This window comes from Tamandua tetradactyla, chromosome 12 (genome assembly GCF_023851605.1).
Source record: "Tamandua tetradactyla isolate mTamTet1 chromosome 12, mTamTet1.pri, whole genome shotgun sequence".
In the NCBI taxonomy this organism is placed as follows: domain Eukaryota; kingdom Metazoa; phylum Chordata; class Mammalia; order Pilosa; family Myrmecophagidae; genus Tamandua; species Tamandua tetradactyla.
Window position 1 is genome coordinate 41,089,616 of NC_135338.1, and position 19,884 is coordinate 41,109,499.

At 39.6% G+C, this 19,884-nt stretch overlaps 1 protein-coding gene across 1 annotated transcript in view; it reads right to left on the minus strand.

Annotated features, from left to right (window-relative positions):
* Positions 1 to 17,514: 17,514 nt before the first annotated feature.
* Positions 17,515 to 19,884, minus strand: part of SEL1L (SEL1L adaptor subunit of SYVN1 ubiquitin ligase) — a 67,352-nt gene continuing 64,982 nt past the window's right edge. Inside the window, exon 21 of the mRNA XM_077123236.1 lies at positions 17,515 to 18,456. Coding sequence (XP_076979351.1) covers positions 18,247 to 18,456 — 210 coding nt within the window. The 3' untranslated portion in view covers positions 17,515 to 18,246. The remainder of the gene's footprint in view (positions 18,457 to 19,884) is intronic.

Below are 19,884 nucleotides of genomic sequence, written 5' to 3' on the forward strand. Positions count from 1 at the left end.
TAAATTCAGCTAACGAGAGAACTTTAAATTGGTAATATAAAGACAGAACACTACTAATTTTGTTTGCAATAATATTTTAAGAAAATGCACCAAAAAGCATAAATGTAAACTTTAAATTCAGGTCTTTTACTTTTAACTTAATGTCTGATAGGTAACACAATCACGTGATTTAGGGTACTCAGTCAGAAGCTTATCTTCTACCTCAGTCCTGCTGTCACTCAGTTTTCTTTCCTATAAGCACACCTATGTCACTAATTTCATATGTATCATCCCTGTGATAATTTAGGTACATACAAATACATATATAAATTTTTCCTCTCTATTTTTACCAAAATGGCACCATTCTGTAAACATTTGCTTCTTACAGTTTTTACTTAATATATTTGGAAGATCTTTTCAGATTCATAAAAGATAGACTCTTCATTCTTCATTTGTGACTGCATAGCCCCATATTCCTTGGATGTAGCATAATTTACTTAACGAGCCCTTATTGATGGACATTTAAATTATTTCCAATCCTTTGCCATTACAAACGGTCCTGCAACACCCTTGTGCCAGACATTCTCAACAGGGACAGTTGCGCCCCCCCTGGGGGGGTGGTGGAAATTGGTTCTTTGGAGGGGCAAAAAAATATTAGTTTTTTAACTGATAAAACACAGTATACAATGTACAGTACATGAAAGTACAGTATGTCTATGGTAATAAAATTTCACAAAGGTGTTAGGCACGGGGTCGCTGAAGGATGCCACATGAGACAGCGAGTTAAAGCTTAATGGTTTATTACTAGAAAGAAATAGACAGAGAGCAAAGGTAAAGCAGGGAGATGCCAGTAGCAAAACTTGCCAGGAAAAATGGCTCCAACTCTCCTGACAGCTTGTGGTTTTAAAGGAAAAACCGTGTCAAGAGGGGGGTGGGGGGTGACATGTGGCCTCAGGCGTCACCGGGAGATGTCAGGCTGGTGCAGGTCAGCACTTCATGCTCGTGGGTATCTGGTCTGGCCTCTGGGCGGTGGGGTGTTGGCACATTTGTCCTCACTATTTTGCTGTCACATCAGGTCCTGTCAGACGAGCTGCTGAGGAGAGACACTGAAAGTGCCCCTATGCCACAGGATCCATTTCGTATGTTAAGTTTTATTTTCTGAGACCTGAAAGAGGGAGGCGGTCAGCAGGAGCCTGCCTCCAATGGCTCCTTAGGCTCCCAATGATGAAATCAAGTTGGGAAATGCTGCCCCAGCCCAATTACCGCTTTCAGGGGGATACAGGATTGCTGTGACTGGCTCAGATGTGGCAGATTCTGTAGTGGGACCTGTAGGATGAATAGGTGTGGTCTTGAGGCCAGCTGGGCCAGGGGTGCTCTCCTTACCAGGAGCTCGGGGACCCCGAGCCTCCCCCAGACTCTCTCGGTGTGTGGAGCAGGACAGGAAAGGAACGAGTGAACATAGCTTTCCAAAGACAATCTTTTTTTCTTTCTGGACTTATTAAAAAACGTTTGAAGTATTAACAGTTTTCTCTTGGTTTTAGAGTTTGTCGTCTTAAAAAAAACAAGCGAATGCTGCCACTTGATCAAGTTCTATTCCTTCCTCCCTCTCATTAGCTACAAAACAGCTTAAAGCAATTCTTAATTCCCCTTGTCTTTTAACTGCAGTTGACATTCTGTAAGGAAAAAGAGGGATGGAGGGGGTAATGACCAAAACACAGTCATTTAAAAATGATTTGCAGTCCTTCTCTAATTAACAGCCGATTTGATAAGCCACGCGACTTAATTAGTATTGTATGCACTGGAGCTGTATGGGGGTCACCCCAGTGCCAAGCCCTTTCCAGAACCTTCTCTGCTCCCCCCCACCCCAGGGCCAGGAAGCCACTTCCTTCTAGCCCACCAGACTTGGTTTCCTCCTCCCGATGCAGCCCTTGCGCAGCATTCCCTGGGGACGGCTGCGCCTGCGTCCGCTCCGAGAAGCACTTGCTGCTGTTCCCACCGGGCCGCCCAGCTCAGGCTCCCTGAGGGCGTGAGAGGCAACCAATGACCAATGCCCCCCCCCGCCCCCCCCAAACACAACCAGAAGGAAAGGGGTTTATAGGAATTCCTTTCAGGGAGAAGGCTCTGCGCGACGGGCAGGAATCTTCCGCTAGGGCCGTTTCGGGTGGGGGAGGGGGGAGGGGGAGGGCAGGGATCCTTTATCTCCCGAGGTCCCGAGGGCCCTTCACCCCCCCCAAGGGCCTGCTGCCTTCTCAGGAGCTTGGCTGCTACTAACTTAAGAGCGTTTCTGTCCCGCATGAGCTTTGCACATTTAAGGCCAGAGCCGCACCGCTCAGAAAAGCAGAGCAGAGGCCTTTCCCTCTTGCCTGCTCCACGTTCGGGAAATGAATTTGAGCACGTGTTTAAGGAAAGGTCGTTTGAAACGTCTCCGTCATTAACCTTCCTCGGGCATCCACGTGTCTCGATGCAGCCCTAATCCGTTTCATATTTCCTTAGATATCCTCTTTTGTTTGTTGGGAACATGCCCTTAGAAAGATGAAAATCTTCTAGTTATCGCTCAAGTCCCAGGAGCCGTAAAGGAAAGAATGGATACATTTGACTACTGACAGTCTCCTGGGGCTGCCATAAATTTCCACCAATTGGGTGGTTTGAAACAACAGAAAACTACCTGCTCACAGTTCTGGAGACTACAAGTCCCAAACCAAGGTTAGGGAAGGGGGGCTTGCCCTCTGAAGTCTGTAGGGAAGAATTTGATCCGTGGGCCCCCCCTGGCTGGTGGTCCTCAGCCTTCCTTGGTTGCGGCCTCTGTTGGCAGGTGGCCATCTCCCCTCTGTGTGTCCTCTCACTTTCTTATAAGGACACGGGTCATATTGGGTTAAAGGCCCATACTCCTCCAGTGGGACCTCATTTTAACTTGCCCAGTTTCATGGTAAAGACCCTATTTCCAAATACAGTCACGTTCTGAGATACTGGGGGTCAGGACTTCAACATATCTTGTTGAAGAACGCAGTACAACCCATAACAACTGTATTACTAAGAAAGTATTCATCACAAAACCCACTATGGTACAAGTTTAAAAACCATACATCAGACTGGGAAAACACTTGCAGCTTATTTCACAACAAAGGGTCATTTCCCAAATACATGAAAAGCTAATTGAAATTAATAAGGATCAGCAATTGAATAGGAAAAGTGAGTAAACAACATGATTGGCAGCTCAGAGAAAGAGACGTGCATATGACTTCTAATACCTCAAAGATGATCAGCTTCACTCATACAAGAAATGCAAATCAAAATAGCACCGAGAGCTTTTTGGGGGTCTTTATGAGAAAATGGGATCACCTTATGCAGTAGATGTTCCCCCCACCCCCATCTCTGAATTTTCTGCAGCTGAAGACACTTCTTGGCACTGTCAGTTTCCCACGTTGAGTGCCTGCTTGCTGTGTCTGTTTTTCAGATGTGGGGAAGGAGTAAGATGGGAAGATGGGAGAAGTGGAGGCCTGGATGGGACTCTGGGGAAAGGGTACATAGCTTGTGGATCTTTGTTTCTAAGGCCATTGCATTCCACCACCGGGTGGAAGGGATGGGTCATCTGGTGGATGAGCGTTTGCTACCCCAGTGGTTAAAAAACAAGACAAAACAAAGCACAAAGAACAACCCATGATGTGTCATGAGGGAGCAATGATGATGCAGATAAAGGCTCAGATGATCAATGCAATGAATTCAGAGGATGGAAAAATTCCTGTGTGTTGAAGGGTCAGGCAATGCTTTCACTGTGCCCCTAATGCCAGGTAAGATGCAGGTGCAGGAGGATCTCAATTCCAGAAGCTGATTTGTGGAGGATCCAGCCTTATCTCAGGCTCTTTCTCGGAAAGGACACACCGAAAGTTAGTAGACAAAGCCCAAAGATATATTCCAAGGACAATAGGCTAGAGATGGGAGAGGGGACAAACTTAAGTTCGGCTTAGGGTCTGGACTTTAGACTGTGTTGTTATGTCCCTTGGCCTAGGTTTCATACAGGAGTTGGAGGGGCAACAATAAAACTAAAAGAGCTGCTTCATTAACACCTCTCTCCAATGTGGCAAACACACAGTGATGCCGCTTTGGAACCAATTTAATGGAACGGGCACTTTGGAACTGATGGGTATATTCCCCACTGAGGTACGTCAGAGCGCTCTGCCTTCCCTCTTTCCTTTCTTTCTTCCCTCCCTCCCTTTCATTCTGTCTTTCTTACAGTTTTTCCTCATGTCATCTTAAAATTAAAAATTAGTACTGATGTGTATGCAGCATGGGTGTGGGCGGTATTTCTCAATACATGTACTGGGTCCATCACACAAGAGAAATACCACCCACTGGAGAGGACATTACTTTAGTTAGCAGGAGATTCTAAGACCGTGTCTGAGCCTACTTGCAGAGTCCAAAAACTAACTGGGAATTTGAGAGGTGTCCGGAGTTCTCAGGGTGTTAGAGTTGGAGCCAAAGAAATAACCTTTTTGCTACCGTCACTGTGATATAATTTTTCACCTCTGGCATGATGATGTCTCGAGGTAAAACACAGGATTGGCTAGATGGGAAAGAAGTAGAGAAGAAGAAAGAAGGGACCAGGTTGTTAAATCTTGAGTAGCAAGCTTGGGGAGGATTTTATCCTCTAATGGTGAGCCACTAGGGGTTCTTGAGCAGTGGAGATGCATGTCGTAAGTTATGAAGATGGGAATGAGAGCAGGGACGACATGGAGACTGTTACTTAGGTGTGATGTGATCGGAAAATCTAAACCCAGGAGGTAATTGCAGAAATGAGGAGGGATGGAAGGATCTGAGAACACAGTTTCTATTTTCAGATGAAAATATTCTCTTTGCCTGCAACCCATGCCTTTCTTTTGCCTGGCTTTTTCCAACTTGTCCTCCACACTGTGACTCCTGTTTTAAGAAGTCTCCCCTTCACCAGCCAGGAGGGGCAGGGCCCCCTCTGTACCCCATCCTGGGCATCCCTCCATCTTAGCTCTTACCTATTGTGTCGAAAGTATGGTCAGGTCTGCCCCCTCTTTAGGGGTAATAAGTGTGGTTCTTCATTTCTGTATTGTGTACCGAGCACACAAGTTTGTTATACTTATGGGGCCAGAAAAGAGGAAGAAGTAGATAATGTCTTTATGTGAGAAATAAAATAAAAATTAAAAAAAAAATCATAGATCCCAGCTGTTTTTCACTACTCTCTCTTTCCTTCCTTCCTTCCTGCCTTCCTATCTTCACCCCCTTCTTCTGTCCTCTCCTCCTTCTTTCCTTCCTTTCCTCCCTCCCTTTCTTTCTTACAGTTTTTCTTCATATCATCTTAAAAATTAAAGAAAAGTAGTGCCAGATGCTATACATCATATGTTTGGGCAATATTCCTCAACTTTTAAAAATTATCATTCCCCTAATAATGTGGCCTTTGGAGGCACACAAACTATTGCAATATTTGACTTTCTTTGCCCCGAGAACCAGTTTTCTTGTCCCGAGGCAAATGCTCCTCAGAGCTCTGTCATCCTCCAGGACAGCCCTCCCCCCTCACCTGAATGCTCCCTCCACAATGGCCCTTTGTTGTCCTCTAGTGGACACTGTGGCAGCTACAAGTCATACTTTTCAGTATTTGCAAATTTAAAACATGTAGGTATGAGGCACATAAGCTAGAAATTAAACAAGAAAGGAGCTTGGAAAATCTATACTATAACCCACTACAATTTTCTGTTAACCCTCAAGAGAAGTGATGATGGGTAGAGTTGTAGGAGATGGCCTGCCCCTGCCCTTAAAACAAATCTGGAAGGAGGCTAGCTGGAAGAGGGGATAGGATGAAGACAGCTTTATATCTCTTTCAGACATGAAGTCCTAAGGTAAGATTGAGATGTTTCTAGTAATGAAGAGATACTGAAATTTAAAAAATTTTTAATAGTGTTTTGGCCAGTGTATCAATACTTGGTAAGACTTTTTGAAAAAAAAAAAAAAAAACCAAATCAAGCAAATCCTCCAACTATATTCTATTCCTTGGAAGTTTTGGCCATTATGTTCTTATGACAGTATCAACATACGGGATGAGGAATGATCTATTTGGGGAGGCCCATTTTCCATATAACTATACACACACCTAACCATGCCACAGCATTTTCAGGTAGCAGTCCCTGACCTCTGACTTCATCATCCTCATCTCTCCCTTCCCTCCTGTCCAGCATGAGGTCTGGCACATAACGAACATTCAGGAAGTACTGAATGGAGCTGTCACGCCGAAGGGCAGAGGCAGTTATTGTAACTTGCTTTATCTTAAGTATGAAATGTTTCCTGCTTTTCACTTTGTAAAGTCGTTTGTCAGTTCGAGGGGCTGCCTTTGATGTTGAAATCTCCTGTCCCTATTTCTGCCATGGCTCTAAGGGGCACGAGCCGCCATTTCTGTGAAGGCAGCAAACCCCCGATGCACTCCCCTTCCTCTCCTTCTCTGGGGGTATTTTCCCAGAACACATTTCTCCTCCTTGTGGGGGAATAGGAAGCATAAGGGATGGAGTTCATTCCCTGTAGAAACCCTACACAGAGTGGGTGGGGCACACAATATCACTAATCCTACAACTACATTTACAATTAGGTAGGTTTTTCAAGAACTGATTCAAACTTACCCACTTTTATAATGTCATAATGTTTATGCTATTTGCTGGAAAGTCCATCCACTAATTGAAATGTCAATGTTCATATGTCGGACGTCGTGCCATGCTCTGTGCAAACACAGATGAGTAAGTTAGATGCAGTGCCTGCATGCTTGAGATTTACCAGTAAGGAGAACAAGAGTAAACAAATATTACAAGTCAATGATGAGCAGTGCTGAAAAGGAAAAGCACAGAATGGTTGTACAGGTGGACCTGATCTCATGTGGGGTTGGGCAAGGCTGAGCAGAGACCTGGAGGAGGAAGAGGGCGCCTGGTCGAAAGGCAGAGGTAGGGAAGGAAGGGCGTGAGCCCAGCCGATGGGCCAGGAGCAGTTTGAGGAACTGCACACGGTTAGGTATGACTAGCACTGCATGTGCACATCCTCCCCGATTAGCTCTATTAATCTTTTTCAACGAGCTCAGCTATTTTAGGAAAATAGACGTGGGAGGTCTCGCTTTAAACTTTTAAACTGTTTTGGTAGCAGTCAGAGTTAGAGTAGAAGTTTTTAAAAATCGAAATCACAGAAATGGCTTTGGTCTTGAAAAGCTCCTGCAGGCCATTGCTTATGAAGTCCTTGAGTTTGGGCTCATGTCCGATTCATTATGTCCCCTTTGTAGTCTCACAATTAATAGCACAAGTTTATATGTATGTGGAGAAGTTATCTAGAAGCAAGTCAAGCACTGATGATTTCCATGACTAACCAACCAATTATTTTTTTAGCTTCAAAGGTTACTGATGACACAGAGGAAAATGAATTTGTGATTATGGCAGCCTGTCTCCCAGATGGCCACCGTCAATTCCTTCCCTCCCTGTCTAGGAGGTGGAGATTTTTTCTCTGCCCTGCCCACCTTGGATCTGGGCTGGCCTAAGTGACTTATTGACCAGTGGGATGCAGTGGAAATGATGCTTTAGGACTTCAGACACTAGATCCTAAGACACCCTGCAGCTCCACCTGGGCTCTTAGAACACACTCTCTTGGACTGCTCTCTGAGAGAATTTTGCCCACCCTGAGATCTGCACGCAGAGAGGGTACTGCTGGACGTTCCCAGCTGTTTCAGCCAGCCCACACCAGACAGAGCCCTGTGGATGAAGGAGTCATCTTAGATATTCTGGCCCCGACCCAGCAGTTGCCAAATGAAGGAAACGGGGGGAAGTGCCTAGCTGCTTGGCTTCTCAACCCATTCAAGTCATGCCAGTGGAGGCCTCAGACTTGGTGGAGTGGAGACCAGTGAACTGGTGTGCCCTAGAGGTTGCTTTCATGCCTCTAAAAATTTAAAGCAGCATTAGGTAACTGTAAACACTGCCATAGTGGTACATCCCAAAGAGAGAACAGCACCTTAGCACGGGCCAGAACAAGGTTGACATGTAAATTCAAGAACGTTGAGATTTTTGCTATTACTCTTTCCTTTCCCCCCCTTAGCCCTGTGTTCACAACTCCATTATAATAGACTTTACCATGTTGCGTTAAAGAGATAGCCTAGCATGGTAGTTAAGAAATTGGGTTTTCTACTCAAGACAGTCATTTGAATTCCAGTTTTAAGCCTCATTTATTCTGTGCCTTGAGCAAGTGGCTTTGTGCTCTAAGCCTCTGTTTCCTTGTCTGCTAAATGGGAATGACCTTACTAGTACCTACATCTTAGAATATCTAAGCTCAAATTCAATAATGCGCATAGAGCACTTGGTGCCTGTCACATGGTACACTGAAATAGTGACTCACTTGCAATTATGAAACCCTCTTCATCAGTGGAAAAAGGTCTAACGGGATGGATGTAGTTTAATTTTCTGCAGTTAAGGTTGGAGTTTCCCCAGTTCATAGAACTTTCTTCTGTTTTACAGCTCTAAGGCATACATGTACTGACTGGGTTACCTAACTGGGTTTGGTGAGACACTAAAAAACAATAGATTCTTTTTTGGTTTAGGCAACCTGAGAAGTGCACAAAGCATCGGTTCAGCCAGTTGTGAGGTTAAAGTCTCAAAATGAGTGATGAAATACAGATATCAAATAAACAAACTTAGGGCTTCTTCAATTACCTTATTGCTTGCCTTTGAAATAATATAGGCCGTTGTTTTGCTTGCAGAACATCAGTCAAAATAGGACTGTAGGGAACATACTGTGCCGTACTCACCTCTGAATGCAAATTTCCGTGCCTTGTGTGAGATATCACCAGCCAAAGAACACTCTCCAAAGAGTATGTAAAATAACACACACGTGAAGGTTGGGAAAATTCAAGCAAATTCTCTACTAGCATATAAAGGGAACAAGACCAGCAGATGGCACCTCTCTCCCCCCAACCACTATTAGTCTCTAATGTGTCTTAAAAGATTTCATTTAGAACAGAAAAGTTCTAAATTAATTGCATATTCCTAAGAAAAATACCTGTGGGCAAGGCCAAGAGTAAAGAATGGGGAAACCCAGATGGACAGACCCTGAAACTCACAGCTGCACTTTCACATCTTGAAATAAGTCTGTTTCCAAGCAATGGAGATTTCTGTTGTTTACATGTAAATCTTGAATTATGTAAACCCAAATGACGTCTTCATTTTCAAGGTTAGAATACTTATTTAGGATGCTTGAATCTCATATCTAATACAAGACTTACAAGAACTTATTTTCAATCTCAAGAGGCTAATTACTTTCAGTAGAGTCCTATTTTGAGGTAGAAAAGGAACAAGGAAACTGGATTGAGCAACAACGAAAAATACTTATGTGAATACTCTGAAGTCAGTTAACTGACCACATTCTACTCAACATGACAAAAAAATCTGTGGGGTTTCTAGAAGTGAGATTTAATCCACAATTCGGCATTAACATCAGGCAGGCCATGTGTAAAAGAAATTAATCCAGACAAAGAATTCGGCCTCTAGGAAAATAAAGGTTTTGCTCAAAAAGTCATACTACATTTTGGTACAAGGTTGGTGGAATTTTCAGGAACCGATTATATAAGGCTGTTCAATCTGATGACTAAGTGGTGGCAGAAATGACAAGAGGATAAGTAAGGCCCATGATAAAGCAGTACCTCCTTTTGAATTTGTAGATTCCAAAGCTCATTTAAAATTTTTTTTTAATTAAAAAATTTTTTTTAAATACCAAAAAACACCAAATAAACGCAAACATTCTTATTTTGATCACTTGTTCTACATATATAATCAGTAATTCACTACATCATCACATAGTTGCATATTCATCATCATGATCATTTCTTAGAACATTTGCATCTATTCAGAAAAAGAAATAAAACGAAAATAGAAAAAAAATTATACATACCATACCCCTTACGGCCCTTTCATTGATCACTAGCATTTCAAACTAAATTTATTTTAACATTTGTTCCCCTATCATTTATTTTTATTCCATATGTTCTACTCTTCTGTTGACAAGGTAGATAAAAGGAGCATCAGACACAAAGTTTTCACAATCACACAGTCACATTGTGAAAGCTGTATCATTATTCAATCTCCTCAAGAAACATGGCTACTGGAACACAGCTCTACATTTTCAGGCAGTTCCCTCTAGCCTCTTCATTACATCTTGAATAACAAGGTGATATCTACTTAATGCGTAAAAATAACCTCTTGACTCTGTTTGGAATCTCTCAGCCATTGACACTTTGCTCATTTCACTCTTCCCCCTTTTCGTCGAGGTTTTCTCAATCCCTTGATGCTGAGTCTCAGCTCATTCTAGGATTTGTCTCACATTGCCAGGAAGGTCCACACCCCTGGGAGTCATGTCCCACGTAGACAGGGGGTGGGTGGTAAGTTTGCTTGTTGTGTTGGCTGGAGAGAGTGGCCACATCTGAGCAACAAAAGAGGTTCTCTTGGGGGTGACTCTTAGGCCTAATTTTTTAAAAAGTTATTTATTAATTAAAAAAATTAACAAACCAAATAAAACATCAACATATATAATCAGTAATTCACAAGATCATCACATAGTTGCATATTTATCATTTCTTAGAACATTTGCATTAATTCAGAAAAAGAAATGAAAAGACAATAGAAAAAGAAATAAAACGAACACAGAAAAGAAAAAAAAGATTATACCTACCATACCCCTTACCCCTCGCTTTCATTGATCACTAGCATTTCAAACTAAATTTATTTTAGCATTTCTTCCCCCTATTATTTATTTTTGTTCCATATGTTCTACTCCTTTGTTGACAAGGTAGATAAAAGGAGCATCAAACACAAGGTTTTCACAATCACACAGTCACATTGTGAAAGCTATATCATTATTCAATCTCCTCAAGAAACATGGCTACTGGAACACAGCTCTACATTTTCAGACAGTTCCCTCCAGCCTCTCCATTACATCTTGAATAACAAGGTGATATCTACTTAATGCGTAAGAATAACCTCCAGGATAACCTCTTGACTCTGTTTGGAATCTCTCAGCCATTGACACTTTGTCTCATTTCCCTCTTCCCCCTTTTGGTTGAGAAGGTTTTCTCAATCCCTTGATGCTAAGTCTCAGCTCATTCTAGGATTTTTCTCAATCTCTTGATGCTGAGTCTCAGCTCACTCTAGGATCTCTGTCCCACGTTGCCAGGATGGTCCATGCCCCTGGGAGTCATGTCCCGTGTAGACAAGGGGAGGGTGATGAGATTGCTTGTTGTTTTGGCTGGAGAGAGAGGTCACATCTGAGCAACAAAAGAGGCTCTCTTGGGGGTGACTCTTAGGCCTAAATTTTAAGTAGACTTGACCTATCCTTTGTGGGGTTAAGTTTCATATGAACAAACCCCAAGACTGCTTAGTCTATAGCTTTGGTTGTCCACACTGCTTGTGAGAATATCAAGAATTCAACTTGAGGAAGTTGCATTTCTCCCCGTTCTCACCATTCCCGGAAAGGGGCTTTGCAAATACTTTTCCACCCACTGATCGAATCATTCTGGGATTCCTCGGGGCATCACTCTGGACAAACCAACAAAATCTCATGTCCTACCTGAGATTCCAAGTACTTATAGTGTTCAATCAAACTATCTACATAAGTTATATTAGGAAATGCACTAGTCAAAATACAAATTTTGTAACAAACATTTTTTGCTTTAGTCTCGCACATAAGGTGACATTTTAAAATATTAATTACCATCTATTTTCAGCACCCTGCAGTAATGACATTCCTTTGTTCTTCCTCATGCAAAAACATTTTTAAAATTTGTACATTTAGTCACTATTATTATACACTCTAGGCATTCCTAGATTATACCATCTCAATCTTTAACATCTATCTCTGTGATTTCATTTATGTCCCCAGCCCTCCTCCCTCTATCATTCTCACATGCAGTTTCATTCAGTGTTTTAACATAATTGTATTACAGTTAGGTAGTGTTGTGCTGCCCATTTCTGAGTTTTTGTATTCAGTCCTGTTGCACAGTCTGTATCCCTCCAGCTCCAATTACCCAATATCTTACCCTATTTCTATCTCCTGATGGTCTCTGTTACCAGTGAAATATTCCAAGCTTATTCACTAATGTCAGTTCATACCAGTGAGACTTAGGCCTAATTTTAAGTAGGTTTGACCTGTCCTTTGTGGGGTTAAGTTTCATATGAACAACCCCCAAGACTGGGGGCTCAGCCTATAGCTTTGGTTGTCCACACTGCTTGTGAGAATACCAAGAATTCAACTTGGGGAAGTTGAATTTTCTCCCTTTCTCACCATTCCTCGAAGGGGACTTTGCAAATACTTTTTTTTAATTCACTGTTCAAATCACTCTGGGATTCATCAGGGCATCACTCTGGACAAACCCACAAAATCTCATGTCCTACTCAAGGTTCCATGTACTTATGGTGTTCAATTAAGCTGTCTACATAACTTATATTAGGAAATGCACTAGTCAAAATATAAATTTTGTACCAAATAAACATTTTTTGCCCAAAGCTCATTTTTACTTATGTATTCACAGAAAAATACCTGAAAATTTAAAATCTTCCATTTTCTGTTTTCATAGTTTCTACTGCAGATATTCTAATTTTCACTTGCATATATTCACGTATATGCTGTAACTTAGTATAAGCAAATTTCAAGGCAAATATAACCAATCAAAATTAGTATCCTAAGAAAAGTTAAAGGAGAAAGGCTGTTTCTCATCATCAAGCCACAGCCAATCCAGATGGAGGACTCATTTAACGAATTGTCAGAAACAGGGCAAGTGGTATCAGGCACCCCACCCAGCTTTTGGTGAAAGGTCAAACTGCTGAAGTTATAGCTCTGACATCTGACTTTCCACAACTTTTTTTAGCCAACACCAGACTCTGGATTGGCTATGTTCCCAGAAGTAAAATTTGAGATGCAATTTCCCACTTGCCACAATTTGAATCTCCAGACTTTTTATACAAGGAAGTGATGCTTCTAAGCTGGAACATTTTATCTGAAGTCCTTCGAGTTGGCTGCTTGGACATTTAGGGTCAATTTTTTTTTTTTTTGGTTGCATGGGCTGGGAATCCCAGGTCTCTCCCCTGCATTCTACCACTGAACCACCTATGCACCCTAGGGTCAAATCTGTAGTCACTTCTAACATGCGTTTTCTGGACAAAATTCATTCCTGGTTTAATACTGTTTTCTTTTTTATTTTTCCTTAGATATTCTCATTTGTTTTATATATTTCTGTACAGCTCTCTATTAACAGGATTTGTTTGTTTACACAATTATATTACACTTCACCAGCCTTTATATGGCATTTCGCTAAATACAAAATAAATTTACAAAAAGTCTACCACGGCTTTTTTTCACAATGCTTGCATATGGTCTTTTAAAATTTCCTTTTCAATATAGTGGTTAGACCTTGATCATATCAATGACATGAATTTTTTTTCTTTAACTCAGAGAATAGTGTCTGCCTGTTTGTAAATCCAAATAGGAAAAAACAGTACATGTGAGATGATTCCCTGCACATACCCAAGAGATCTTCTCATGCACAAAAAATAGGATTTTTACTTGAGCAAATAATCACTCTAAAATATGAATCATTTTTACCTGGGATCATTTAAAATCTTGAAATGCCAAATGGAAGGAGAAATTTAGCTTCTTTTCAATGGATACTACACATTAAAAAACCTGTGCCTCAGACAATATGGCATTCAAAATGTTGTATTTCCATGCACATTTGAGAGCAATGACTGATTAAAACATTTACATGAAAATATAAGTGTTATTTTGCTCTGATTATTTCCTGCACACTTCTAGTCATAATATTGTGCAACATATTAAATTCACTTTCACATTATTTTTATGCATCCCTAATTCCTCAAATACTTTCTGGGACAAGGCAATGCATAAATAAATTAAACTTTAGATAATTTATACTATAATAGGCGAACGTGAATTATATTTTATTTATATTGCAGGCTGATTCAGGTTAAAGATGTCATGGATAAAAAAATGGCAACAATTTTTAGCACATTCACCTTCTGCCTAGGGTAACAGTCTACTTACAAGAATCTGAATTTTAGGAGTTGAAAACAAATGAAAGATGGATTAAAACTGCCTCAAATAAATGCCCTTCCAGAAGCTTCTGATATTCCAATCAAGTTCATTTTAAAGATGAAGCATTTGGGTTAAAAAAAAAGTCTAAACAGAAAGGTGGTTTGCCATAGTATATTACAGCATACAGGATAACCAGAGGTGGAATCTTTATTTCACAAGTTTCAAGATACAGTACAAAACGAATCTGTACAGCTCTCTATTAACAGGATTTGTTTGTTTACACAATTATATTACACTTCACCAGCCTTTATATGGCATTTCGCTAAATACAAAATAAATTTACAAAAAGTCTACCACGGCTTTTTTTCACAATGCTTGTATATGGTCTTTTAAAACTTCCTTTTCAATATAGTGGTTAGACCTTGATCATATCAATGACATGAATTCTTTTTCTTTAACTCAGAGAATAGTGTCTGCCTGTTTGTAAATCCAAATAGGAAAAAACAGTGCATGTGAGATGATTCCCTGCACATACCCAAGAGATCTTCTCATGCACAAAAAATAGGATTTTTACTTGAGCAAATAGTCACTCTAAAATATGAATCATTTTTACTTGGGATCATTTAAAATCTTCTTGAAATGCCAAATGGAAGGAGAAATTTAGCTTCTTTTCAATGGATACTACATATTTAAAAACCTGTGCCTCAGACAATATGGCATTCAAAATGTTGTATTTCCATGCACATTTGAGAGCAATGACTGATTAAAACATTTACATGAAAATATAAGTGTTATTTTGCTCTGATTATTTCCTGCACACTTCTAGTCATAATATTGTGCAACATATTAAATTCACTTTCACAACAAACAATACCGGCTGTCATTGGAGCAAACATCCACATTGCCATGTTGGTAGGTAAAGGGGCTGTTTACCTGAAGCATCTTGTTTTGAAAGGTGCATGTGAAATGTTAGTCAAAAACCTCTGCTCTGTAAAAGATGTCTTCTGCAGATATAGTTAGAAATTAGTGTACATGATACACACGAGAAGAGTTGTGGTATTCATTTATAGGCCTATATGCACACTTCCAAAACACTAGTTTGAAGAACAAACATGAGAAGCATGGAAGGGAAGGGAAAACAAAAAGCAAAAAAATTCTATACAAAATACTTAAGTTTCCTGGAGGCAACAGCAGCTCCTTAATTAAATAAGTATCAGATGATCAAAAGGTCATGGTGGAAGTCTCTAAAACTTCCCAATAGTACAGAGATAAAACAGTTTAGAAGAAAAAGCTCACAAATTATCCTAATATGCAGGAGAGTAACAAATATCAAGTTTAATGATTCACAAGATAAACTAATTGAAATGCTAAATAATGAAGTTTGGGGGAAAAAAAGAAAGGCTTTTTATTTACCTTTTCTGTGCCATTGAATATTAACCAAAACTAAGATAAATCCCATCTAGAAAAATAGCAAAAACTTCAAGCACAAAAAGAGAAAAGCAATAAGCAATGCTATCTTTGTAACATAAAACGGAAGTAAAATGGATAATCTCAAGACTCAGAAACAGTTGGCAAACCAACAACCCAAACGCGTGAGAGAACAGAAGCGAAACAGATGACTACCGTCATTGCATTCTAAGGCAGGAAGACGGACTATAAAAGGGATCAGGAGGATATGGGCTACTGTGAAGAAATGAAGCCGCACTCTATCTGTTAACTATAAATTCTAACTTTAAAACTCCTGAATCCCTGAGTTAGTTTAATGTCACTGACATTAACTAGCTTTTGTAACTGTGGCTTTATTCAAATGGATGCCATTTGATTAGCTAAGTATTGAGCATTATTTTAGGAGAAAAACCAAACTCAGTTCCTTTTACTAGGTACCATGTCCCAAGAACAAAAAGAAAAAGGGAGCAAAGTATTTTGAGACATTCTTTAAATGAAGTCACAGGAACTAAGTTTATTTTAAATGTTCCATTCAAATTTCTGGTAACAAATGACCCCAGGGTAAAATAGGAGGTGGGAAAAAACAAGTAATTGTTATTTTGACTAACAGTAAGAAAAAGGATATGGCAAAACTAATAGGAAGTTAGTTATTGCAGGAAGAACATGACTACACTTTCCCATCTGGCCTTAGGTAGTGCACAGTTTTAATAAATGTTTTTTTTTTCAAAGTACTAATGGAGGAAATACAGAGATAAAAATGCTGCTCAAAGAAAAATTAGATGGATGGAAAAGGAAAGGAAATAGTCACTGATAGTCTTCTTAGAGGTTTTTTAACTTTTAAATAAATTAAAACAGTTCCTTCTAAATGAAACGTGGATTATACTTTTTTGAAGGGAGGGAGAGGAGGCAGTGGGAAAGATACCAACATATTGTACCAACTGCACTAAAATCTCTACAAACAGGAGATCACACAAGTCTTCGTATTTACAAGAGCTGCCCGGAGCAATACTTTTGAGGGTAAAATTTCCTACCCTTCACAGATATGTTTATAATTTATACATATAGTTCTCTCTGTGACCACCTCTTCAAATATGGAAGCAATTTATTTGAAAGGAAAGTCTGCTTACCAGGTTCCCCATAATACTCAAAAAATTATACAATTTCACATTTAAAGCCTTCATGTTCATTACAAACTAATTAAATATAGTTCTAAATACAATCTCAACTTCAAAAACCAAAGCCTTACAACTCTACAGGTAATAAACTCTTCAAGTTTCTGGCAGATGATGGGTTACAGGAAAAGGTTCTGCAGGCTAATACAAACAGACTGCGGTCAGTAGGCATAGAAAGCCTGGTAGTTACTAATGGAGTCTTAATAGACTGGTGAACACCACCGTCTGCTAAAAAAAAAGAAATACCAATTTGGTTTAAGTTTTAATTCTTTTTTTTTGGGGGGGGGGGGGTTGTGACATATGAAGTTCCCAGTTTTCTTTTTTGCCGTTGTTGTTTTCCTACTGTTTTACCAGACAAATCTGAAATGCAGTAGCCTTGAATTTCCTAATGTTAACAGTGAGAAGATGGTGAATATGATAGCTAAGCAAACAGGTAATTTTTACTGTAATGTAAAACTGGCAGAAATAAATATCTACCTGAACAGTAAAGAATAGTATTAACAGGCTTTGGCTTTCCTCAACCACTGAGTTTAATCAATCTTTGATTATCTGAGTTTTGGTATTATAATGTTAGTCACTGTGGACCTAGCCTGGAAACAATACTCAATATTTAAGGAATTCGGGAGGGTGATCTGTTCTTTGTGCAATAAGAAGTGCAAGGTGAAATAAATCCTGGGAACAAATGCTTCAACTTTGGGGAAAATGTTGTATATGATCTTGGTACCCCATTCAGAGTTCTTGAATATTGTTTTCTAATTTCTCCCATTTAGTCCATCCTCTGGCTTCTGGATCAAGGCAAATTATATTGAGTAGGTGGGGAATTTCACGTTAGCTCAAGGAGTCAGTTCACAATATTTTATATATATTCCATTCCAAAGAAGTGTAATCCATATAAGGCTCTTTAACAATGTCTTTCAATCTCTGAAGGAGAGAAGTACGGTATAAAATGTGAAAAATGCCAACAATAAGAAAGCTCCGAACCTGCCCTTTTAAAATAACAAATATGTTGAATATGCATATTTGCATGTGGACTGGTAAAATAGTTTCTCAGTTATTACAGTTCCAAAACATTTTGAAGACATCTTTCTCTCTCATTTTTAACTTAAAAGGTAAGTTCTATTTTCAGACTTTGAAACATGTTAAGGGTAAATTTGCAACTGTGTTTTTCTTTTTACATCGATCAGTTTTTAGTGTTGATGCACAAGACTTTAAGGATGATTGACATAACAACTTATGCATTTTGAGATAATGACCAAAGGACCCAAGAAAGACTGCTGGATACAGTAGGCATTACTTTGAATGCCTTGCGTATGTTTCTAGGAAAGCAAAAAAAGGAAAGCCACTGAGAGCTGTTATTCCATATGGCACTGAAACGAACATTCAACTCAGTTTAGGTAAGAGTTATTTATCCCTGAAAATAAAGGCATCAGATTCTAAGCAGCTTTAAGAATTAAATGCTTCCTTGTGCCTCTTCCAGGAGGTGGCCACTGATCCAAAGTCCTAAATCAAATGCAAGTGTTCTCAGCAAACAATGTCCTTGGTTGTCACCGATCAAGGCTGGACATGGTGGCTGTCACTGTGGTGCCTGTTGCTCTGGTGGCCCCTCTGGCTGGGGTGGAGCTGGCCGTGGCCCTGGAGGTCTGGGCACAGGCATGTCTTGGTGCTGCCTCTGCCTATAAGCTATAACTGTTCCCAACAGCAATGCAATGATGGTCATAAGGTAAAGGTCCCACTCAGGTCCCAACAGCTGGTCCATATCAAGATGGGTGAACACATCTCGTATCTTAATGAAAATAAAAATCATTATGATCACTAAAACTTCAGGGAAAGTCATATCACAAATTAAAGATAAACACAGAACTTATTAAAATACTGATTTCAGGAAATCTCTATAACATATTTTTTTGTATGCTGTATGACATTCTTTTTCCATGTCTACCAGGTTATTGCAGCACTGTCTGTTGAATTTTTTGCGGGGGTGGGGGTGCAGTGGGGTGGGGAAGTGCATGGGCCAGGAATCAAACCTGGGTTACCGACATGGCAAATGAGAATTCTACCACTGAACTTGCATCCCACTATCCTTGTATCCCTCTGTATTGTTTTGAAAAAAAGGTTTCAAAGGACTTTGAAGCTCAAAGATGAAATGGTATCTCAGGAATTGAACTATTATTTTATAATAACTATTATATAAAGTGTCTAAAACAGCTTCTTTTCATTAGTAATTTAACGCACTAATATTTAGCCATTTTTCACAGAAAATATTTGGAAGGAGCCCTGGGGAGAATGGAAGGCCAAGGGGCAGTCAGTATCTTGACACACCTGTTACCTATTTGCAGTGATGGCACATAGGCTGGGAAAAGCTCTGTTTAGACAATAGAACTATTTAACCAGTTCTTTCATGTACTTGAAGATGGCAGGAATTAAATTTTTTAGCCAACAGGAATAATACTGTTTAGTTAGATTTAATTAAAATGCACAATGAAACACTTGGATTTAAACTTAAAATTTATGTTCTTAGTTTGCATTTTTTAAAAATTGTTTTAGTCCTGATATTTTCTAATTACTACCTAACCACAAATAAAGTTAATAAGGGGTATAAACCTTGTGTTTGAATCAAATTGCATAAAAAAGACCCCACAATATATACTTGTAATTATAGGCGATAAATTTTTTTTTTGGAAAAATATAAGAAACTATTAACTAGGCTCCCTGGGGAGGGACCTGAGATGGAGATGTGGGGTTGGAGAGGAGGCATTAATTTTTCATTTTGTGCTTCTCTGTACTCTCTAACTTTCTGACCATAAATACCTATTACTTTAAAAAAAAAAATCCTCAATTGGAATGCCTGAGTTCTACAATTATAGAACATTTATCTTCTTTACACTTATTTAAAAAAAACAACTGAGTATGTTGTAGTGCATGAGCAAGTCTTTAGACTGTAACAGTTTATTAGTGATAAAAAGTTGTAGAAGGCAGGGTATGAAATACTGCTCATAGAGAAGGAGCAGGCTGCTTCTTTAATTAATGAAATTTAATTTAATCTTACATTAAAGGAACACGGATAGTTTTAGTCAGCAGATGGAACAGCTGACCCTAACTCATACCACCAAGTAATTATAGCAATTTGACATTATAAATGTATAGGCAATCTGGAGAAAAGAGTTTGACATCTCTAACACTCTAGAGTCCTAAATATGGATGACCTCAGTGC